Source organism: Conger conger, chromosome 13, assembly GCF_963514075.1.
Source record: "Conger conger chromosome 13, fConCon1.1, whole genome shotgun sequence".
NCBI classification, from domain to species: domain Eukaryota; kingdom Metazoa; phylum Chordata; class Actinopteri; order Anguilliformes; family Congridae; genus Conger; species Conger conger.
The window spans coordinates 41,761,368-41,783,477 of record NC_083772.1 but is presented as its reverse complement, the minus strand read 5'-3'; the positions used below and the strand labels follow the sequence as shown (position 1 = coordinate 41,783,477).

At 45.1% G+C, this 22,110-nt stretch overlaps 1 protein-coding gene across 4 annotated transcripts in view; it reads left to right on the top strand.

Annotated features, from left to right (window-relative positions):
- LOC133107727 (nuclear receptor corepressor 1-like) overlaps positions 1–22,110 on the top strand; it is an 82,771-nt gene that overhangs the window by 13,315 nt on the left and 47,346 nt on the right. For all 4 annotated transcript variants that reach the window (XM_061216856.1, XM_061216854.1, XM_061216857.1 and 1 more), the window contains exons 7-14: positions 2,385–2,441; positions 2,547–2,599; positions 3,911–3,977; positions 6,066–6,238; positions 9,311–9,401; positions 9,748–9,926; positions 11,707–11,761; positions 12,656–12,757. In XM_061216856.1, the coding sequence (XP_061072840.1) occupies positions 2,385–2,441; positions 2,547–2,599; positions 3,911–3,977; positions 6,066–6,238; positions 9,311–9,401; positions 9,748–9,926; positions 11,707–11,761; positions 12,656–12,757 (777 nt within the window). The remainder of the gene's footprint in view (positions 1–2,384; positions 2,442–2,546; positions 2,600–3,910; positions 3,978–6,065; positions 6,239–9,310; positions 9,402–9,747; positions 9,927–11,706; positions 11,762–12,655; positions 12,758–22,110) is intronic.

Sequence of the window (22,110 nt, the reverse complement as noted above, 5' to 3'; positions counted from 1 at the left end):
AAGGACTGAAACGGTGCTCCTAATGTACAGCAGTGTGAGTCAGTGCTCCTAATGGACAGCAGTGTGAGTCAGTGCTCCTGATGTACAGCAGTGTGAGTCAGTGCTCCTAATGGACAGCAATGAGTCAGTGCTCCTAATGTACAGCAGTGTGAGTCAGTGCTCCTAATGTACAGCAGTGTGAGTCAGTGCTCCTAATGTACAGCAGTGTGAGTCAGTGCTCCTAATGTACAGCAGTGTGAGTCAGTGCTCCTGATGTACAGCAGTGTGAGTCAGTGCTCCTGATGTACAGCTGTGTGAGTCAGTGCTCCTAATGTACAGCAGTGTGAGTCAGTGCTCCTAATGTACAGCAGTGTGAGTCAGTGCTCCTAATGTACAGCAGTGTGAGTCAGTGCTCCTGATGTACAGCAGTGTGAGTCAGTGCTCCTAATGTACAGCAGTGTGAGTCAGTGCTCCTGATGTACAGCAGTGTGAGTCAGTGCTCCTAATGGACAGCAGTGTGAGTCAGTGCTCCTGATGTACAGCAGTGTGAGTCAGTGCTCCTAATGTACAGCAGTGTGAGTCAGTGCTCCTAATGTACAGCAGTGTGAGTCAGTGCTCCTAATGTACAGCAGTGTGAGTCAGTGCTCCTGATGTACAGCAGTGTGAGTCAGTGCTCCTAATGGACAGCAGTGTGAGTCAGTGCTCCTGATGTACAGCAGTGTGAGTCAGTGCTCCTAATGGACAGCAGTGTGAGTCAGTGCTCCTGATGTACAGCAGTGTGAGTCAGTGCTCCTAATGTACAGCAGTGTGAGTCAGTGCTCCTAATGTACAGCAGTGTGAGTCAGTGCTCCTAATGTACAGCAGTGTGAGTCAGTGCTCCTAATGTACAGCAGTGTGAGTCAGTGCTCCTAATGTACAGCAGTGTGAGTCAGTGCTCCTGATGTACAGCAGTGTGAGTCAGTGCTCCTAATGTACAGCAGTGTGAGTCAGTGCTCCTAATGTACAGCAGTGTGAGTCAGTGCTCCTAATGTACAGCAGTGTGAGTCAGTGCTCCTAATGTACAGCAGTGTGAGTCAGTGCTCCTAATGTACAGCAGTGTGAGTCAGTGCTCCTAATGTACAGCAGTGTGAGTCAGTGCTCCTAATGTACAGCAGTGTGAGTCAGTGCTCCTAATGTACAGCAGTGTGAGTCAGTGCTCCTAATGTACAGCAGTGTGAGTCAGTGCTCCTAATGTACAGCAGTGTGAGTCAGTGCTCCTAATGTACAGCAGTGTGAGTCAGTGCTCCTAATGTACAGCAGTGTGAGTCAGTGCTCCTAATGTACAGCAGTGTGAGTCAGTGCTCCTAATGGACAGCAGTGTGAGTCAGTGCTCCTAATGTACAGCAGTGTGAGTCAGTGCTCCTAATGGACAGCAGTGTGAGTCAGTGCTCCTAATGTACAGCAGTGTGAGTCAGTGCTCCTAATGGACAGCAGTGTGAGTCAGTCCAGGGCTCATCAGAAGCCAGTTAGTGCTGCGACTGAAAGCCGACTGTTTCTGGTGCACGACAACAAGCGAAACGAAGCATAGCAGACCCGGCTATTGTACCGGATCCACTGTATTTATTTAAACAATAAATAAAATGTGTTGCAGTGACCAGGTGATGCGAAAGAAGCGTGTTCTTTTCTTGTAGATGTGCTGTGCTTGTCTGTCTGTCATGCCCTGTGTTTGTTACCTGTCCTGGTTCTTATCTGACAGACACTGGAAATTTTGCGGTGTAAAGTTAAGTGAACTCTGCTGTCTCCGGTCAGCACTATGTACTCTATAACAGTTGATTTTTACACTGAACATTTTACTGTGTTCTGGAGTGTTCTCTGGCTTAGAAATGTCCTAATTTAGGATCCATAAACTAATGTGAGGACGACTATGAGTACTACAACCTCTAGGACCACTGCTGCTACCTATGGTAATATGCGGCCTGGGTTAAGCTGCCAGGCATTAGCGTAAGTGTTGTTTGGGTGTGAATGTGCGTTCGGCTGCCGTTGGCTCTCATCTGGTTTTATCCACACCTGCAGTCTTTCGTCACCTGACCCAAATCTGTCGGGCTTCACTTGGCAGGTAGACGGCGCCGTGCAGGGCTAAACACCCCCCCCCCCCGCCCCCCGCCCCCCTGCACTGGGAGCTGCACTGGGAGACATTTGTGTCTCCTGAAAATTTTTGTGCCAGAAATGGTATCGGAAAAAATAAGAAATGTGTCCCATTGCCGAGCATATGTACCGTAAAAGGCTGTGATTAAAACGCAGCTGCGTCATGAATATGATATTCACAGTCTATCATTACCTCTTTTTGAAACATCACATTTAGCGTTGTGGCAAATCAGATTTCTTTTGAAGAGCCTCATTGGTTTTCTTTGCCTCTTTATTTGCAGAAAAAAGCTGAGCAAGCGCACTGTGTTCTGGAAGGACTCGGGCCAAAGGTTGAGCTGGTGAGTCGTGAGCCCTGGGGGTGGGGGGTGGGGGGGGGGTGTTCTTGCATTTGTTTCTATGCCAACTACACTTACTGAACTTAATGTCTCTGTCCTCCCGTACAGCCACTTTATAATCAGCCGTCGGATACAAAGGTTTATCACGACAACATTAAGATGTGAGTATTATTCCTGACCTTGAGCGATGCGCTCCGTCCAGAGTTTTCTGGATGCTTGCTGCTCGAGCCTGCCCATTTCCCGGTTTTACGCTTGTGTCATGTCGTTCATTTACACCATTGTCTTAACGGTCTGATGAAATGAACATGCACTGCCTGTCCCAGTCAACCTATGGATTTAGAACTTAATAGCTTCTGGGATATGTAGTCCTATGTTCAGTGTGTGTCTAGTCCGCATGGATCTAGAGTTTAATTGCTTCTGGGATATGTAGTCCTATGTCCAGTGTGTGTCTATGCCAGCTCCAGTCCGCATGGATCTAGAGTTTAATAGCTTCTGGGATATGTAGTCCTATGTCAAGTGTGTGTCTAGTCCGCATGGATCTAGAGTTTTAATAGCTTCTGGGATATGTAGTCCAATGCCCAATGTGTGTCTAGTCCGCGTGGACCTAGAGTTTAATTGCTTCTGGGATATGTAGTCCTATGTCCAGTGTGTGTCTGTGCCAGCTCCAGTCCGCATGGATCTAGAGTTTAATAGCTTCTGGGATATGTAGTCCTATGTCCAGTGTGTGTCTAATTCACATGGATCTAGAGCTTAATAGCTTCTGGGATATGTAGTCTTATGTCCAGTGTGTGTCTATGCCAGCTCCAGTCCGCATGGATCTAGATTTTTGTAGCTTCTGGGATATGTAGTCCTATGTCCAGTGTGTGTCTATGCCAGCTCCAGTCTGCATGGATCTAGAGTTTAATAGCTTCTGGGATATGTAGTCCTATGTCCAGTGTGTGTCTATGCCAGCTCCAGTCTGCATGGATCTAGAGTTTAATAGCTTCTGGGATATGTAGTCCTATGTTCAGTGTGTGTCTATGCCAGCTCCAGTCTGCATGGATCTAGAGTTTAATAGCTTCTGGGATATGTAGTCCTATGTCCAGTGTGTGTCTATGCCAGCTCCAGTCTGCATGGATCTAGAGTTTAATAGCTTCTGGGATATGTAGTCATCTGTCCATTGTGTGTCAGCTCCAGTCTTCTCATCTAGCTGTCTCATGGTTTTAGAATTTAAAAGCTATAAAGTTGGCTTTATATGTCAATAACACAAACAAATCCAGATATGCTTAACCATGGTTACAACCTCAAATGCAGATTTTCAGGTATGTTCTGGAAAACAGTTATCCTGGAAAATATGTGAAGTATAACATTATAGGCCAAAGCCATTGGTGGCCAAAAGCAAGATGACAAGTGTCTCCATTTCCTAGTTGGAATATTGCATGAAACACATTGTATTATTTCACTTTTTTTTTTAATTAAAAAATTTATTTCAGTAACCAGGTGATGAGAAAGAAGCTTATTCTTTTCTTCAAGAGGAGGAATCATGCTCGCAAACAGAGGGTGAGTATAATATTTTGATTTTGGCATGGGATGTGCTGGCGTGGACAGGTTGTTTTATTCTGTAAAAGCATCACACAAGTATCATTTGAATTTTTCATTGGATGAATTCATTTTAGTGCTTTTCCTAGATATTTATACGGGATTGAGGCTACGAGATGTAGCTTTTACTGCAGGAATTTGGTTCTTCAGTCATAGTTTGTTACAGGCCAGACATTTTTGGAAATGGAGAAACCAAATGTGACCCTGAGAAAGACACATGGAGGCCTTTTGGCAGTGATATAGAGAACTTATAGAGATCGTTTTTCTTTATCTACCAAGCTGTTAAAGACAGCTGTGAGACTGCAGTTCTGATTGGCTGTGATTGTGTATATATATATATATATATATATATAATATAATTATTTAGTTTTTAAAATTTTCCCCCTCCAAAAACACAGTATTAGGGGAATCGCCGATGTCCATTTTGTACAGAATTTCTCCTGACTGTGTAAATGGGGTTAAATTTAGAATCTGTGTGCGTGGGCAGAGCAGTGGAGCAGCGCAGGCCCTGGTGAAGCTGACATTCGATAACCCTGCTGTGAGGAGCATTCGGGGTCGAGGCCTTGTCTGACTCTCTGACCCGAGTTTCCTGGCAGGTAGTCCGATACGTCTGTGCTCGCAGTCTCTGGCCGCTAGCTCGCTGGCTAAATGGCCACGGGCCTGGGAAAAGTATCTGTAGGTCTCCTTCAACTGCTGTGCAAAACCTTGTGCAAAAAGGATTAGATGGGAACAGATTCGATTTTAGTTCTAAAAAAGGTTTTTGGAGAAAAAGTCAAACTGTTTACTGAACTGAAGTGAGCAAATGTTTTAGCTTGAGTGCTGTACAACAGTGTACCAAGCTGAGTAAGTACAGTTACAGATGATCCTTATATAAGCTCCTCTTTTATATTAAAGGGATTAAAGCTGGTTAATCAGCTGAGTTATGTATACTTCATGAGATGAATAGCTTGCTCTCTTCACTATGTGCTGGAGTCCATGGAAAAGAAAACGGTTATGAAAACGAGCCATTGGTCTTTTTGCGCTTTTGTCTCAGCCGTGCTTTTGGTTAGACGGGTCGATTCTTTACGGTTAACCAGTAAAAGCAGTCGTGTGATTGTTACATTTGGTCCACATTTTGAATACTGTGAGGTCCTGTGGCAGTTGGACTCTGAATAGCCTGGCTGCTGTAAGGTGTGGTGCAGGGTGAAGCATCCCCGTGCCTGCTGGGTTAGTCTCTCTGGGTAAGGCTGTCTTGGTCCTTCAGTCTCTCTGGGTAAGGCTGTTTTGGTCCGTCATTGTCTCTGGGTAAGGCTGTATTGGCCCTTCAGTGTCTCTGGGTAAGGCTGTTTTGGTCCTTCACTGTCTCTGGGTAAGGCTGTTTTGGTCCTTCATTGTCTCTGGGTAAGGCTGTTTTGGTCCTTCATTGTCTCTGGGTAAAGCTGTTTTGGTCCTTCAGTGTCTCTGGGTAAGGCTGTTTTGGTCCTTCATTGTCTCTGGGTAAGGCTGTTTTGGTCCTTCATTGTCTCTGGGTAAGGCTGTTTTGGTCCTTCATTGTCTCTGGGTAAGGCTGTATTGGCCCTTCAGTGTCTCTGGGTAAGGCTGTTTTGGTCCTTCACTGTCTCTGGGTAAGGCTGTTTTGGTCCTTCATTGTCTCTGGGTAAGGCTGTTTTGGTCCTTCATTGTCTCTGGGTAAAGCTGTTTTGGTCCTTCAGTGTCTCTGGGTAAGGCTGTTTTGGTCCTTCATTGTCTCTGGGTAAGGCTGTTTTGGTCCTTCAGTGTCTCTGGGTAAAGCTGTTTTGGTCCTTCAGTGTCTCTGGGTAAGGCTGTTTTGGTCCTTCATTGTCTCTGGGTAAGGCTGTTTTGGTCCTTCATTGTCTCTGGGTAAGGCTGTTTTGGTCCTTCATTGTCTCTGGGTAAGGCTGTTTTGGTCCTTCATTGTCTCTGGGTAAGGCTGTTTTGGTCCTTCAGTGTCTCTGGGTAAGGCTGTTTTGGTCCTTCAGTCTCTCTGGGTAAGGCTGTTTTGGTCCTTCAGTGTCTCTGGGTAAGGCTGTTTTGGTCCCCTGTGCTCAGGAGCAGAAGATCTGCCAGCGCTACGACCAGCTGATGGAGGCCTGGGAGAAGCAGGTGGAGCGCATGGAGAACAACCCGCGGCGCAAGGCCAAGGAGAGCCGCACCAGGGAGTACTACGAGCGCCAGTTCCCCGAGATCCGCAAGCAGCGTGAGCAGCAGGAGCGCTTCCAGAGGTGAGGGGGGAGGGGGGAGGTGCGGGGGGAGGTGCGGGCTCTCGGGGGGTTTCCGGAACGTTCTGCGCACGCCGCGGGGCGGTAGAGAGGGAAGTGGAATTTGCGGTTCGTGCCACGGCCTCTCAGAGGTGGGCTCCGTCTCGGGGCGTGTTGCCGCGCCGCCATGGCAACGGTCTCCTTAATCAGCGCCGGAGCCGGAGTGGACCCGCCAGAGTCGGCCGATGAATCAGCGCGTTGAGATTAAAGCGAAAGTCTGAATATCGTCATTAACGTTCGGTTTGAAGAAACCGACGGCGGCCGATTTTTAGGAAATCTTTGTTCCAGTCGCTCCACTTTTTCTCCCGTTGCACCACATCAATCTGTTTTCCATTTTACAACTTTGAGTTCCAGGTTTTGAGGGAAAGGACCAGAAGGCTCCAAAATGGAGAAAAACATGATTGGTTTACTTCCTTCCACCGTTTAATAATGCAACATTTATCCCAAAGAAAATCCCAGCAGAGACTGGGCCGTCCGGCGGCTCCTTTGGCCTCATCACTCTACACTGTGTTCCAAGTTATTATGCAAATTATATTTTTCTCTGATTTTCCTAAATAGTCGATGCAAATGACAGTCAGCATAAGTCATCAACTGTTAGGGTATAATTTGAATGTTATTGAACAAACCTCCCAATGATAACAGTATTTTTTTCAAAAATAAAAAACTTAAAATGCACTGTTCCAAATTATTAAGCACAACAGAGTTTCAAAACATTTTATAGGTTGTAAAGAACTGAAAATGGCCATTTGTTGAATTTGCAGCATTAGGAGGTCATATTTACTGAAATCAAAAGCTATTTCAATCAAAAACATCTTAACAGGTCAAGTTACATTTTAACATAGGACCCCTTATTTCATTGCATCCATTGAACTTGTGAGTTTTTGGAGAGTTTCTGCTTGAATTTATTTGCAGGATGTCAGAGTAGCCTCCCAGAGCTGCTGTTTGGATGTGAACTGCCTCCCACCCTCATAGATCTTTTGCTTGAGGATGCTCCAAAGGTTCTCAATAGGGTTGAGGTCAGGGGAGGATGGGGGCCACACCATGAGTTTCTCTCCTTTTATGCCCATAGCAGCCAATGATGCGGAGGTATTCCTTGCAGCATGAGATGGTGCATTGTCATGCATGAAGATGATTTTGTTATGGAAAGCACGGTTCTTCTTTTTGTACCATGGAAGAAAGTGGTCAGTCAGAAACTCCACATACTTTTCAGAGCTCATTTTCACACCTTCAGGGACCCTGAAGGGGCCGACCAGCTCTCTCCCCATGATTCCGGCCCAAAACATGACTCCGCCACCTCCTTGCTGACGTCGCAGCCTTGTTGGGACATGGTGGCCGTCCACCAACCATCCACTACTCCATCCATCTGGACCATCCAGGGTTGCACGGCACTCATCAGTGAACAACAACAGTTTGAAAATTAGTCTTCATGTATTTCTGGGCCCACTGCAGCCGTTTCTGCTTGTGAGCATTGGTTAGGTGGCTGAAGAGAAGGTTAATGCATAACTGCAAGCCTCTGGAGGATCCTACACCTTGATGTTCGCGACACCAGCAGCTTCAAATAGGTGTAACATTAAAGGTATTTCGGACTTCTAACGGTCAAGAGAGGAATTTCAGCAACAAATACGCATTGTTTATCCCACCCCTTCTCTTTGAAAACGCTAAAGTTGAAACGCCATTGGCTCTGGCAATTAGAACCAATTTTTCAACCAATGAGCTTGAATTATTGTACAGCTATAGATGTTTTGGTACAGAGTGCCGGCCCGTCACCTGCATATTTTGAAACCCGAATTTAAGGACTATAAACACAGGCAGAGGGTGAGTCAACATGTCAGTGAGCCTTTTTCAATGATATGAAGGGATTTGTAACATTAACACAAAAATCTTACCTATTGTACCTTTAAAAAAGGCAAGTAATAAAGGCAAGTACATTTAAAAATGGTAAGGCAGCACATTATAGAAGATAACTGCCCATTCAGCCCATCCAAGCTTATTGCAATTGCAAAGTATGGAGCACTGCATTATGCCTGCACTGGCCGAAGTTAGACTGCCTCACTAACATGACCTGGCATGCTCTTTTGTGTAACTGACATCTCTGTGTAAAGAAATGCTTCCTGATATTTGTGCAAAATTTTCCTTTCGCTAATTTGCAAGATTTTCAAATTTGTTCCACTGACAGAATTCAAGCCAGAAAAATATTTTGGTGGTTCCTTCTATTGAACTCTTTCATGCATTGGGAAAAACCTCAATTAAAAGTCAACCGTGAAAATATACTTGCCTCAATCAAATAAATAGTAATTATAAGATGGTGTGGAGAGTTTTATTCATAAAAGAAAGTACCGTAACTTTTTTTTTTTTTTTTCACCATACAGAGGTGATTCAAGGCCACGGCCGTCCAATCAGCATATCTCATGGTTTTGGGTTTGGTCTCGTACCTCAGTTCTGGGCCTGCTGGTTGGCGTGCTTTGAGAGCGTGTTGCTGTCGATCGCTCAGCGGCGGGTGGGTGACGTGTCTGTGAGGTGGGGCGAGAGGCAGAACCCTGTGCTCTTCCTGTGCGGGCGCCTGGTCGCCGCGGCGTCACGATGTCAGTGCCGTGACAAAGCGGAACCAGAGCGCTGAGGGGCGGGGAACCGGAGCGCTGAGGGGCGCGGAACCGGAGCGCTGAGGGGCGGGGAACCGGAGCGCTGAGGGGCGGGGAACCGGAGCGCTGAGGGGCGGGGAACCAGTGTGCCGTCGCCCCTGCCAAGTTGACTTCGAAAGGGCGGCTGGAGTCGGCTCGAACATTAAGTCACCGGCAGAACGGACGAGTTCGCTCAGAGAGAGCGGCGCAGATGAAGAGGGCGAGCTTGTCTCATTGGCTAATTCAATAGCGTTTCTATGGAGATCGGCGGTGCTCGTTTTTGCAGCCAGGGTTGTGTGTTTGAGGGGCGGGGGGGAGTGTTAACCTAAGCCTAGTGAACTGTGATTCGCGTGTGTCAGTCTGGGAAGTCCTCCGGGAAACACCTGAGCACTGAGCTCGCGTTGTCGCCTTGTTCCAGGGTCGGTCAGCGAGGCACCGGCCTCTCGGCCACCATCGCCAGGAGCGAGCACGAGATTTCCGAAATCATCGACGGGCTGTCGGAGCAAGAGGTAAGGCCACAGGCATACATGCAGCTGCCCACATGTGTCTAAATGTTGTTATTGAAGGAGTTCAAAAGTAAGATAATAATACGAAATAAGTCAGTCTTAGTGTTACATATAGCCTAAAAATCTTATTTCTATTGACTTTTCTTTGCTAAATCAGACAAAAAACTGGCAATGAGGTGAGAAAGTTTGACTCATTTCAAGATTTGCCAAGGGGGTGAGAAAATTTGCTTGTCAAGCAAACTTAAAACAGGCTAATATTTTCTACTTGAGAAAAAAAAAAAGTCACACAAAAAAGAAAACCGGGTGAAAAACGGGTGCGCTAGCTTGTTTCGTCCTTCCCTCCCATCAGAACAGCGAGAGGCAGATGCGGCAGCTGTCAGTCATCCCTCCCATGCTGTTCGACTCGGAGCAGCGGAGGGTGCGGTTCATCAACATGAACGGGCTCATGAGCGACCCCATGAAGGTGTACAAAGCCCGGCAGTTCATGAACGTCTGGAGCGAGCACGAGAAGGAGATCTTCAAAGAGAAGTGAGCCTCCTTGTTTCTTTTTCCCCAGCTGTCACAAAGCTTCTCCGTAATTCTGGGGATCAGTCTGGTTATACTTTCATTTGGTTTTGAGGTCACTGAATGGCACAAGCTTTCCGCAAACATCATTTTTGTGAAAGTCACAGATAACTTAGTGGTAACATCCCCTGATGGCTCATTGGAAAAAATGTTTCTTAGTTTCATTTTAAGTATGTTCCAAAAAATTGCACATTTGTTGAACACTCTTCATCGTGGGAATGTCAATAGTTTTTCACTGGAATAGCAATTGATCAATTGAATAACGTCCAAATCCAGCAGACCCTATAGCATACTGTGTTTTTGCCGTTGATATATAATTATATATATGCATACAGCACAGGATCACTTGTGTGAAGATAGTCCCACTGGATTACAATTCCGGTTCATCAGTGTAGTAAGGGGATGTTCCTGTCACAAAAAGGAGAATATTGTGAAAGTCCACTGAGTAAAAATCCCTCCTCTTTAGGGAAATCCAGCCCATCCACTGTGCAGTCCGCTCTCCACCAGAGCTCTGTGGACCCTAAAGTCCACTCTCCACCAGAGCTCTGTAGACCCTGAAGTCCACTCTCCACCAGAGCTCTGTAGACCCTAAAGTCCACTCTCCACCATAGCTCTGTAGACCCTGAAGTCCACTCTCCACCAGAGCTCTGTAGACCCTAAAGTCCACTCTCCACCAGAGCTCTGTAGACCCTAAAGTTCACTCTCCACCATAGCTCTGTAGACCCTAAAGTCCACTCTCCACCATAGCTCTGTAGACCCTAAAGTTCACTCTCCACCATAGCTCTGTAGACCCTAAAGTTCACTCTCCACCAGAGCTCTGTAGACCCTGAAGTTCACTCTCTACCATAGCTCTGTAGACCCTGAAGTCCACTCTCCGCCAGAGCTCTGTAGACCCTAAAGTCCACTCTTCACCAGAGCTGTGTGGACCCTAAAGTCCACTCTCCACCATAGCTCTGTAGACCCTAAAGTCCACTGTCCACCAGAGCTCTGTGGACCCTTTAGTCCACTCTCTGCCATAGCTCTGTAGACCCTAAAGTCCACTCTCCACCATAGCTCTGTGGAGCCTAAAGTCCACTCTCCACCATAGCTCTGTGGAGCCTAAAGTCCACTCTCCACCATAGCTCTGTAGACCCTAAAGTCCACTCTCCACCATAGCTCTGTAGACCCTAAAGTCCACTCTCCACCATAGCTCTGTAGACCCTAAAGTTCACTCTCCACCATAGCTCTGTAGACCCTAAAGTCCACTCTCCACCATAGCTCTGTAGACCCTAAAGTCCACTCTCCACCATAGCTCTGTAGACCCTAAAGTTCACTCTCCACCATAGCTCTGTAGACCCTAAAGTCCACTCTCCACCATAGCTCTGTAGACCCTAAAATCCACTCTCCACCATAGCTCTGTAGACCCTAAAATCCACTCTCCACCAGAGAGCCGGTGATGAAGTCGCGTCAGCAGTGACCACTCCTCAAGTGGTGCCCCTTTTTTGCTGAATTTTAGCTGTTCTCTTGCGTGCAGCATCTTGATTTTACACCTTCTTGCCTGTGCAGGCTTCATTCTGCAGACTGAGACTGTGACCTCAGGGTCTACAGGGCGCTCTTCACCGATCGTGAGCTGCTCCAATAGATTTCCCCCTCCCCCTGCTCACCTCGTAATGAGTAATGTGTGTTCAGTGAATTTGCCCCTGAGTGTTTGCCCCTGGGAGCCCCTCCATGTGTCTCACAGTGAATACGTTCTCCTCATCTGCAGGTTTGTACAGCATCCAAAGAACTTTGGCCTTATCGCATCGTATTTGGAGAGAAAGGTGAGTCATTGATTATTGAAGCCGCCCTCCTTTTTACGGTGGATTTTTCTGTTTAATTGCTGGTCTTTGCAGTTGTATATTTATACTGGAAGGTGAGGTACAGTGCAATACTACATGTCAGTATTTTAAAGTGTCTATCTGTAATTGTCCCTTTTTGGTGGAGTTAGCGATATCTGTGGTCACAAAAACATTTCACGCTACGTTCCTTTCGAAACAAAGCTATTGGCTACTAGGATCCCAGCAATAATAACCCAGAGCATTATGCTCTTTTTCCATCGCAGATAATGCAGCAGTTGGTTATTTTGCAGAAAGACGACTGCCTGGAGACAACCAACAATTTTGTCTTGACAGGGTGGCATTCAGCAACATATAAAACATCATTTTAAAGACGCTTTTTGAATTTCCGGCACTTTGGCACAATAGTCATGCCATTTGAATACGTGGCAGGAATGCAGCCCCCCAAGCAGGCATATAAAGGAGCAATTTAACGAAAAACGCATTTAATTGATATTCCTACGACAGTGCCATTGCATCAAATATGTTTTTATTTTTTTTTACGATCAAAAGATTAGATTGACTCTTTAATTTTGAACAATGAATTCTAATACTTTTGAAATGAATAAAATCATTTGAGATGAAAAAATCAATGCATGTGTGTTCGTTGTTATGCCAGCAGTCCTGGCAAACGATTGACTGTGAGGGGAGGTCAGAGGTCACGGAGAACTGTGAACTGTCTGTGAACTTCTCTTTCTTCTTGTTTTCTGTGTGTTAATGCCAGCATCTGTCCACGATTTGATTTATTTTGCCTCAGTAATCTAATCCTTAAAGGGTCCTGTTTACACCAAGTGAATTGCTTTCCTTTTTTTATCTGATAATATTTTTCTGCCCCCGCAGTGTGTCTCTGACTGCGTTTTGTATTACTACTTGACGAAGAAGAACGAGAACTACAAGACCTTAGTGAGACGCAACTTTGGCAAACGCCGAGGTCGAAACCAGGTCAGTGACCGTCTGCTTTGGCTCCAGACAGACACACAGGTTTAATGCAGCGTGGAGGGAGGAGGGCTCATCTGCAGCACTAACTGAGAGAATATCAGATCACAGTCTTTATTTATATCCCTTGTGTTCCTTGTGGAGTTCCTTGTAGAACATTTTACAGGCTTTGCAAAATGCATTCAAAGGGATAATTCAGCTTAAAAATGAATATTATTTGTTTCTTTTCTTCCCTTGAGAAATGTGTGTCTTCCACTGGAAGATTCATTGTTCGCTGTCAAAGGTACTAGGTACAGTGATTGATTAGCTAGTAGGCTGTAATCTTGTTTTGATTCATCGAGGTTGCCAGAATAAAGCTTGAGATAAACCTAAGGTGATTAGTTACAGGTTTTGACTCTTTCAGCGACAGCAGAATATAATCCCGTCTACCTTCATTGCATTCTGGGATGTAAAGGAAAGGGCACAGATACGGGTGTTGCCCCTGAACTATCGTGGCACTGCCATGGTGTGTGTGTGTGCGTGACTTCACAGCTGCTTCAGCCTGCTTTGGCAAGTCTCTAATGAAGAACAGAGCATTTAGGCGGTTATATCATTTCTGCCATTTTAACTGCTCTTGCAGCCTACAGATGATGTGCAAATGATGCCATTCAGTTACCTTATTTTTGGTAATTTGAGGAGATTATAAAGGAGATCCCTAGCTGGATCTACCTCATCCATATTCATCCATCTTGAAATTAGGCCTCGTGGTGACTAATGAAAGCCTGCAAAGAAATGCGTCAAAGATCTGTCATTATCGGGGGGGAAAGCAATTTCACCGCGTCCGGAAATTAATGAATAGCATTCATTTTTTGGGTGAACTGTTGCTTTTAGGAGTTCATTTTGTGCCTGACATCGTTATGGAAGATTCTGCAGCCTTGCTACTCTCAAGGCCAAGGTAATTGAAGAAGTACATTGTCTATATTGCCGAACATTGCTGTAGTCTTGGAGGCCCTCTAGTGTACAGAGCAGTACACTTGTCTGTTACTGCAGTGAAACTTCAACTTCAGTTGACATATCAGGACACACAAATTGTATTAAAAATGGCGAGATGGCTTTGACGTACCAAGGAATGATGCTTTATGATGGTTATGAAGTATCAAGGAGTGTCTCTCTGATGTTTTTCCACTGCAAAGCCAAACTTTAGCAGATTGGTTTTGACACCGTTTTGACACCGTTGTTCTAATGCAGTTCATCTTCTTGAAGTTTTAATTTATTTATTCATTTTTTTGTTTCTTCTCCTGAAGACACCTGTTGGTGTGGAATCTTTGTTATTATACGTCCTGTTCAGACACACCCATTTCTCAGTCTCCCTCCTCAGAGAAATTACAACTGGCAAATTTACTACGAGCAACTTGAATCTCTCTTGGATCCCCGCCAGACAGTAATACAAATTGATATTAACCCAGGGGCAGCTCTTGATCCCAGTCGATGCCCTGACACAGAAATGAGGGGAGGGTTAAAATGTATTCATTCTGGGTGATTCTGGGTCCTCGGAATGAGTTTTTCTCTTGACGGCAGGCGAGATGAACTGAGTAATATAGACACAGGAGAAGAAGATTGATGGGCAACATCGATGAACGTGAAAAATGGCGACCCTCCGGGGCACGTAAAAACAAAATTGTCTGCTCTGTTTTTGTCACGATTCATCTTCAATAAATGGGTCATGGTGGGGAAAACAGGTCATGAAATGTTTAATTTTTTTATTTTTTTGGAGGACTGTTCCGTACCCTGGAGTATAATGTAAATTATTGAAGGTGTTTGTGCACGGCGCCTTATTTCACACTGTTCTCTGGAACACAGTCAATCCCTGTCCCATCACTTCTCCGTGTTTTTCGCTCCTTTCGCCCCGGTAACCGACTGCATGTCTGCTCCTGAGTGGCTGTCACCGTCTCTCCCTAGCCTGCCCTCCTGGGCTGTGACGCCACTCAGACAGAAGGCATCGCTGCAGTGGACTATAAGTGTAAAACCTCTTCAGGGTGAAAAGGAGAGAAGGAGGCTTTTCGTCAGGCCTTGGTGCCTTCACTGTATGTGTCTGGCATGCTGAGATCGCAGTGAAATGTAGCCTTGTGACTGAGAAATACTGACTACATAGAATAAGCAAATGTGGAATGTTTGCTGTCGCAAAACGGACAGGCAGTTTGTATAGAAGTCCGTCAGTGGATCCAGCAGTGGACATATTCGATGAGTTTCTCTTGTTTAGTCTTTATGCAGTAAGAAGGCTTTGAAAGACAAATTAGTCTTTATTATCCCCATGGGGCTTGTGTGCAGCATATTCAACCACGTAATACATGTACCCACGACAACAGATGAACAGTAAAACACTGAAAACATTACCAGCACCAAAACATTTTATGAATAAATGAACAAATGAATAACATTACTATACTATATTACTGTATGAATATGTAAGAGGTGTGGAGAGTGACCACACAGCGCCATTTGGTGTATGGTATCCAACCTTGAAATACTAGTAAATATTTTTGTTAAGAACAGGCACAAAATTAAGTCAAAGATAATGTATTAAAATTATACAATGCCAAGTTTGGGTCTGGCTAGAAAATAACCAATTAAAATGAAACTGTGTGTTCTTCAAAAGGCATAATAAGCCTGCTTATGTAATTTTGAGTCGATACTGCAATGTACGTTTTGGTCAGTTCAAAAAGAGCCAAAAATATATATATATATGTATCAAAATATATATTCATTTTGCTTGTGGCTGTTCTTAATCGAAATGTCTACTAGTCTTAGAATTTTTGAAGTAATAAACCAAGTGGTGCTGATGTAATAAGCCATCAAAAATGTAAAAGAAACTATCAAGGGGCATGATTTCGCATTTTTTAATGACAAAACTTTTTTCGGAATAGTATTATGAAAGTCCATAATCTGAATGTAGACAGAAAATTGTGCTGGTGAACATGCCAAAGGTATGAGGCTGAGAAATAGACAAACAATTTCTACTTGCGGGTGGTTTTTTAGGTGTCTAATTTAAGAGCCAATATCTCTAAAATGACAAATCCAAAGAGGCTCATTTTATTTGCATGTTCTCAAGTGCATATATAAAGAACATTTACACAGAGTTTGAGCTAAATTGGAGTGGTCACCCCCCCACACCTTTGGTAGATTTTTCACAGAATGACCCAATAGCAACTAGAGATGAGGGGTAATTTATGTGTGTACACTATGTATGGGGGCACCACCAGAGAATGAAATTAATTTGAATCACTGTCTCCAGTTTGACTCCAGACACAATACCGTGATCGGTCAGTAGTTTGAACTCTGACATGTGACACAAGGTGAAATTGACCTGACTCTGTGTGACTCTTACAAACATAGCCTCAGGATTGTTCTGCTGTGGAAGTAAAGTAGATTAAAAAATGAGTTTGTGCTGCTGCTAGTCTGTGCCCGCAGCCAACAGCAGCTACCGTCGGTGGGGTGAATTCCGTGCTGAGCAGTGGAGGTGACAAAAGTGGGACACGGACTGGGATTGCTAAATTTGTCCTCCCTCCCCAAAGAAATAGACGAGATTCCTGGCCTGGAATTTGATGTTGTAATTTAGCAGTGCAGCAGAACACAGTGACACAGTGATGATGGCTGTTGTTAAAATATTCGGTCGTGACAGTTGTCAACATTGTTGTCAGCTTTGTGATATGTCATGCTAGTAAAGCATTCTTGAAATTGGCTTTGTTTAGAATATCAGACTGACCGAGTGGGTTTCATATGTGTCTATCTATGCAACAGTTAAGTTGAAAATTATTGAAATGCTCATACTCCACCGAGTGAAAATACCGCAGAAATTACTTCACGAAAAAAGGAGGAAGCAGAGAAATCCTGCTCTGGCCTGACATTTTGTTTTCCGAAAAAGACATTGGACCGCGCTTTGTTTGCTGAAATCCCCAAGAGGCTCGTGGAGTTAGTGGGCTGTGCTTTTAAAGACCGAGCGAGACGGAGAGGCAGAAAGGGAGGGAGGTAGAAGGAGGGAGAAAGCGAGAGAGAGAGAGAGAGAGAGAGAGAGAGCATGCACTGGCAGGAAAGCGATCGTGGTTCTGGCTGCTTGGATTTGTGGTATTTTTTTTTTCTTTCTTTCTTTTTTTTTCCCCCCTCAGCTACCGAACACCCCTCTTGTTTATGGCTGAGTGGTACGACCCGTTGATCTAACAAGGCCAAAAAAACTTGCTGTACTGCTGTGAATGCCAATCAAAGGGGAGGGGGGGGGGGATTACCTTGCGTGACCCTTGATAGATTAAAGAGCGCGAGAGAGATGGGCGATTCTTCGGCTTGCTCCAGCAGCGGGATGACACCGTGTCCCGGAATATGCGTGACTGGTCTGCAGAACTCCGACATGGCATTCCTCTGTTTTTGGGAGCTGTGTGTCGGGCTTGGACCTGACACCCAGACAGCTTCAGGGGTGTCGAGGAGAGGAAAGCACTTTTAGATCCACCGATGAGCTTGCAGGTACGTTGGTCGTCGACTGACGATTACTCGGCCCTTCTAGGTTTTTATTAATTAAATTGTTTTGTTTAATTTTTTTTGGTGCGTCTCGACCGTCTCCCTCCCTTTCCCTGTTCTCTGTGTCTGTCTCTGGGGCGGAAGAGGTCTCTGCTTCGGCTCCCAGAATGCAGACCTCTCCGCTTCGCCCCTGACTGGAGTGTGCCGTGAGGGGGGGTGAAATGTAAAGCAGGAAAGAGCGGACAGGGGGCCAGTTTCCCCGTTTCCTTTTGCCTTTTACTCTGTAGTCCAATGCAGTGAAAGTTGTGCCCGGCAGCTTTCACCTTTCATGCGGTGTATATACAACTTCTGACCGTCCCATGCATGGCTCCAGATTAAAACTGGCTCTTTAAAATGTATAGCTTGAAAGAGCGCTGAATTTTTTCACCTTTATTACAAAATGGAAATGTTGTGTTTTTGGAGGAACTATATATTATAATAGATGCAGGCATATTGTCAAGTCATAAACTATTTTGTCAGACATTTTATGTTAAGGTATTTCATATATTTGTTTTCTCCAATTTTTACTTTTTTCCCCAAATTTTGGAATCTCCATAAATGTTGGTACGTGTGTTTCATCACGGAAACGGTCTCTCAGTTCAGTAGGGAGCGCAGTGGTCTGTATGTTCTACATCCAGCTTGGCACAGGTTTAGCGCAGGTGTAGCCCAGGCTAAGAGCAGGTTTAGCACAGGTGTAGCCCAGGCTAAGAGCAGGTTTAGCCCAGGCTAAGAGCAGGCTAAGAGCAGGTTTAGCGCAGGTTTAGCCCAGGCTAAGAGCAGGTTTAGCGCAGGTGTAGCCCAGGCTAAGAGCAGGCTTAGCGCAGGTGTAGCCCAGGCTAAGAGCAGGTTTAGCACAGGTGTAGCCCAGGCTAAGAGCAGGCTTAGCGCAGGTGTAGCCCAGGCTAAGAGCAGGTTTAGCACAGGTGTAGCCCAGGCTAAGAGCAGGCTTAGCACAGGTGTAGCCCAGGCTAAGAGCAGGTTTAGCGCAGGTGTAGCCCAGGCTAAGAGCAGGCTTAGCACAGGTGTAGCCCAGGCTAAGAGCAGGTTTAGCACAGGTGTAGCCCAGGCTAAGAGCAGGTTTAGCACAGGTGTAGCCCAGGCTAAGAGCAGGTTTAGCACAGGTGTAGCCCAGGCTAAGAGCAGGTTTAGCACAGGTGTAGCCCAGGCTAAGAGCAGGTTCAGCACAGGCTTGTCCCTGGCATGGCTCAGGCAGCAGACAGACCATAGGACTTACTAATGCACTGAGATTGAGGCTGAATCCTGCCGAACCCAAACCCTCCCTCCCTGGGTGAAGCTATGTTCAGTGCGACTACTTGACCTTCCAGCAGAGTGGTATTGTGATCAGTTGTTTTTCTGCTTAGACCCAGCTTCATTTTTTCCCTTGTTAAATTAAAAGGCTTTGCTTTGTGGGATGTATAATGGCCTTAGATCAGATGACCTTGTTTTTTATTGTTCTTTTTGAATATGAATATTGGGCCTGATTGAGCTACTCAGACATTGGGAAAGGTAGCATCATCCATTATCTAAATATAAATACACGGTTCCAATGAACGATAATTGATTCGTAGTTCCTTGTAATATCCTGGACTGAACCTGTCTTTTCAGTTTCAATTGAAACAGTGCCTGCTCAATCTTGCTGCATTCCTGTCTGCCTACATTCCCCAGAATGCACTGTGAATCAGGCCCTGCTCTTTCCTCCCCTCAGCACTGCTCAACACTGACCAGCTGAGTCTGAAAATAGGTTACTGTGTCTCCTGCTTAGCTTCGTGTTTGCAGTCTGAATTTATGTGTCTAAGAATCGTATATATATATATATATATATATATATATATATATATATATATATATAACTTAAAAAGACTAATCTGGTCTGCCTGCTACGATACACTCAGGGAAGGGAAATTGGAGCTGTGCTTTTTGTATTGTGCATAAAGGTTAGAGGAGGTTATGAAACCGTGTATGGCATTCAAATGGCCCCGCATAATTTGTTATTTTAAAAAAGGTTACCCTTCCATGTGGATGCAGTCTATAGGTGAGGAGTAGCATATGAAAATTCAAATTGCTGTGCAAATCGCCCTGTAATGATACTTGTTTAGCTATCTGCGGTGAATGGAGCTTCCCTGAGTGCGCTGCAAAGAGCAAAAGGTTTAGAATATTCAAAGCTGTGAACTTTGGAGTCTGGCTGGGACGGTTCACTACACTGGAATATTTCCCCTTTCTCAGTATTAATTCAGTAAACCTGTTAAGCCTCATTCCACATACTAAATTACAGTATAATATCTTTCATTCATTACTATTTCATAGACATTTGAGCACTGTCCCATTCCGGTGCCACAAACTTCAAAAGTTGAAGAACACTTTAGCTCCCGTTGGCTCCTTCGACCTTCATAGGCCATGCAATAGAGCCGTACATGGGGCATCACGGTTGATGGCCTTGCAGACCAATGCTGGAGTGGCAGTGGATCCCTACAGTCAACACTGCGAAGGTAAACAAATAAGCTGAGGTGGAAATATGTGTCCATGGCAGTTACTTTCCCTGAAATTCACTGGGTTTGTTGTCTTATGCTTTTGGCTGTGTATATAGAGATTGGCAAACCTTCTAGATTTGTCTGCTTTTTGTCTGTTTCTTTTCATCAGTTCTAGATCTTAGCCAGGATGTAAATTTAGGCCCAGGTTTACATTACATTACATTATATTAATGGCATTTGGAAAATTATCCAGAGCAGTTGATTAGACTAAGCAGGAGACAATCCTCCCCTGGAGCAGTGCAGGGTTAAGGGCCTTGCTCAAGGGCCCAACGGCTGTGCGGGTCTTATTGTGGCTACCCCAGGGATCGAACCAGCGGCCTTGCGGGTTCCAGTCATGCACCTTAACCGCTGCGCTACAGGCCGCCCTGTTTACATCCATCACAGCGCAACTCGCGGTGCTAAATTCGGTGTGTCGAGGGTATGTTGGTGCGGTCGAGGGTATGCAGTTTGAATGCAGTCTTATTTTGTAAGGCCAAAGCTAATTACGCATTGAGAGAATGGGGCCGCCTCATAATCGCAGTTTGCGAATGAAGAGGAGCTGAAAATGCAGTTAAAACTTCTTCTTCTTCTGGTGTCTGGTGCAAGAGCGTATCCAGCACGGCGGTCAGATGCGTAAATATTCCAGCTGTTGTCGTTTGAATTTCTCCAGATGCAAGATGTCATGTGACAAAGTGAGGTGTGATGTTGCAAGGAGATTGTGTGTTGCTGGGATAGAATGGGAACATTGTGTGGAAGGTTCCAGGACATCTTTTATTTCTCCAAGAAGAGTAATTATTTTTATGGCTGGGTGTATTCATTTCATAGGTGAAGTCATAGGTGATTTTTCTCTTTTTTGGCAGTTCCATGTCTTTCTAGTGTTTTCACTTATAGTTTTGGAGGATAACGAATCAAGGCATGAGCCTGTTTTTATTATTTTAGTCATCGAATTTGAGCTCTGTTTCTAACAATGTTAAAGGTAGAATTCATGTCCTTTCTGTGCTCGACAAAAGCGATATCAGTGCATTTACTCATATTCCTTTATGCTGATTAGTTTTATTATTATTATTTTTTTAAAGATCTTTTTTAGGCCTTTTTTTCAGCTTTATTGGACAGTATATAGTATAGAGAGACAGGAAGAATGGGAGCGAGAGAGAGGGGAAGACATGCGACAGATGTCAGACGGTCGGATTCGAACCGCCGACGTCGCAGCTCGCAATGAGCATGCGGTCAGTGCTCTACAGGCTGCGCCACCGAGACACCCTCGCTGATTAGTTTTCTTAAATTTCAAGCATTTCTTTGACTGTTACCATGGTTAAGCATGTTATTTCAGTGATTTTCCACTGCTGTACATGCGATATTGCTTAATTCAAGAAATTATTTTGTAGGCTAAATCGCGCATGGGCAAAGATTTGTTGAACAAGGTGCCTGTTTGCGTGGGTGCCTTCCCGTCGGTGCCCTGTGACCGCCTTTTCCTCTCACCCTCTCCCTTACTTCCCTTCCTGTTTGTCAGAAACTGGGATTTTGCCATTCCTGAATCGCGGGCCATCTGGGAACGTCATGCGTTGTTTGATTCAGAGCTAATGGCTGTTTACCTCCTGAAGAACGGCGTCTGCAGGCCTCTTTCATGGAGATGACGATGATGATACAGCGCTCCGTTCTCGTCAGCAAATTAGCGGAAACATCATTTTAAGGATGTTAATTTTCTTTCTGCTGCAGTCTTTTCTCCATTTTGAAAACGTGTCCGCGTCTTGGGGTGTGTGGGTGCTGGAGCCCACCCCCGCCTGCCCTGCTCCAGAAGTCCCTGTGAGAGTAGAGGAGAGCACACGCCGCTCCCAGTCTGATGCGACGTGCTCGAGAGATCAGTGGAGATGTGGATGCTCTGGGTTAGCTGTGCCTGGAGTTCCATTTACAGCCCTTTCCCGCACTTTCAGCCAAAAGGCTCTGCTGGCTTTTTCCATCCACTTTTGTACTGGCTGGAATATCAGCTTTGGCTTGAACTTAATGCCCGAAATGTTTCAATTTGCAAAACTTTGTTTTGTCTGCATCGCTCATTATAAAGCATACACACCGCAGCTTTTGTCCTGGTTTTATGCAACTGTTACTTCACAAAAACACAGTTGGGTGTGTCGTGTTTTGTTTTTTTAGCCAAACTGTGTTGAAGAAGAAAAAACAAGTTACAGAAGCTCAAACAGAGTGGAAGTGGAAGTTTCTTTTCACTCACCAAAAATATATATTTTTGAGTGGATACAGATGCTTGTGGCTGTGCCTCATGGGCTTAGAAACACAATGGAGCCACAGCTCTGGACAAATCCTGTTTCACATGTGGTG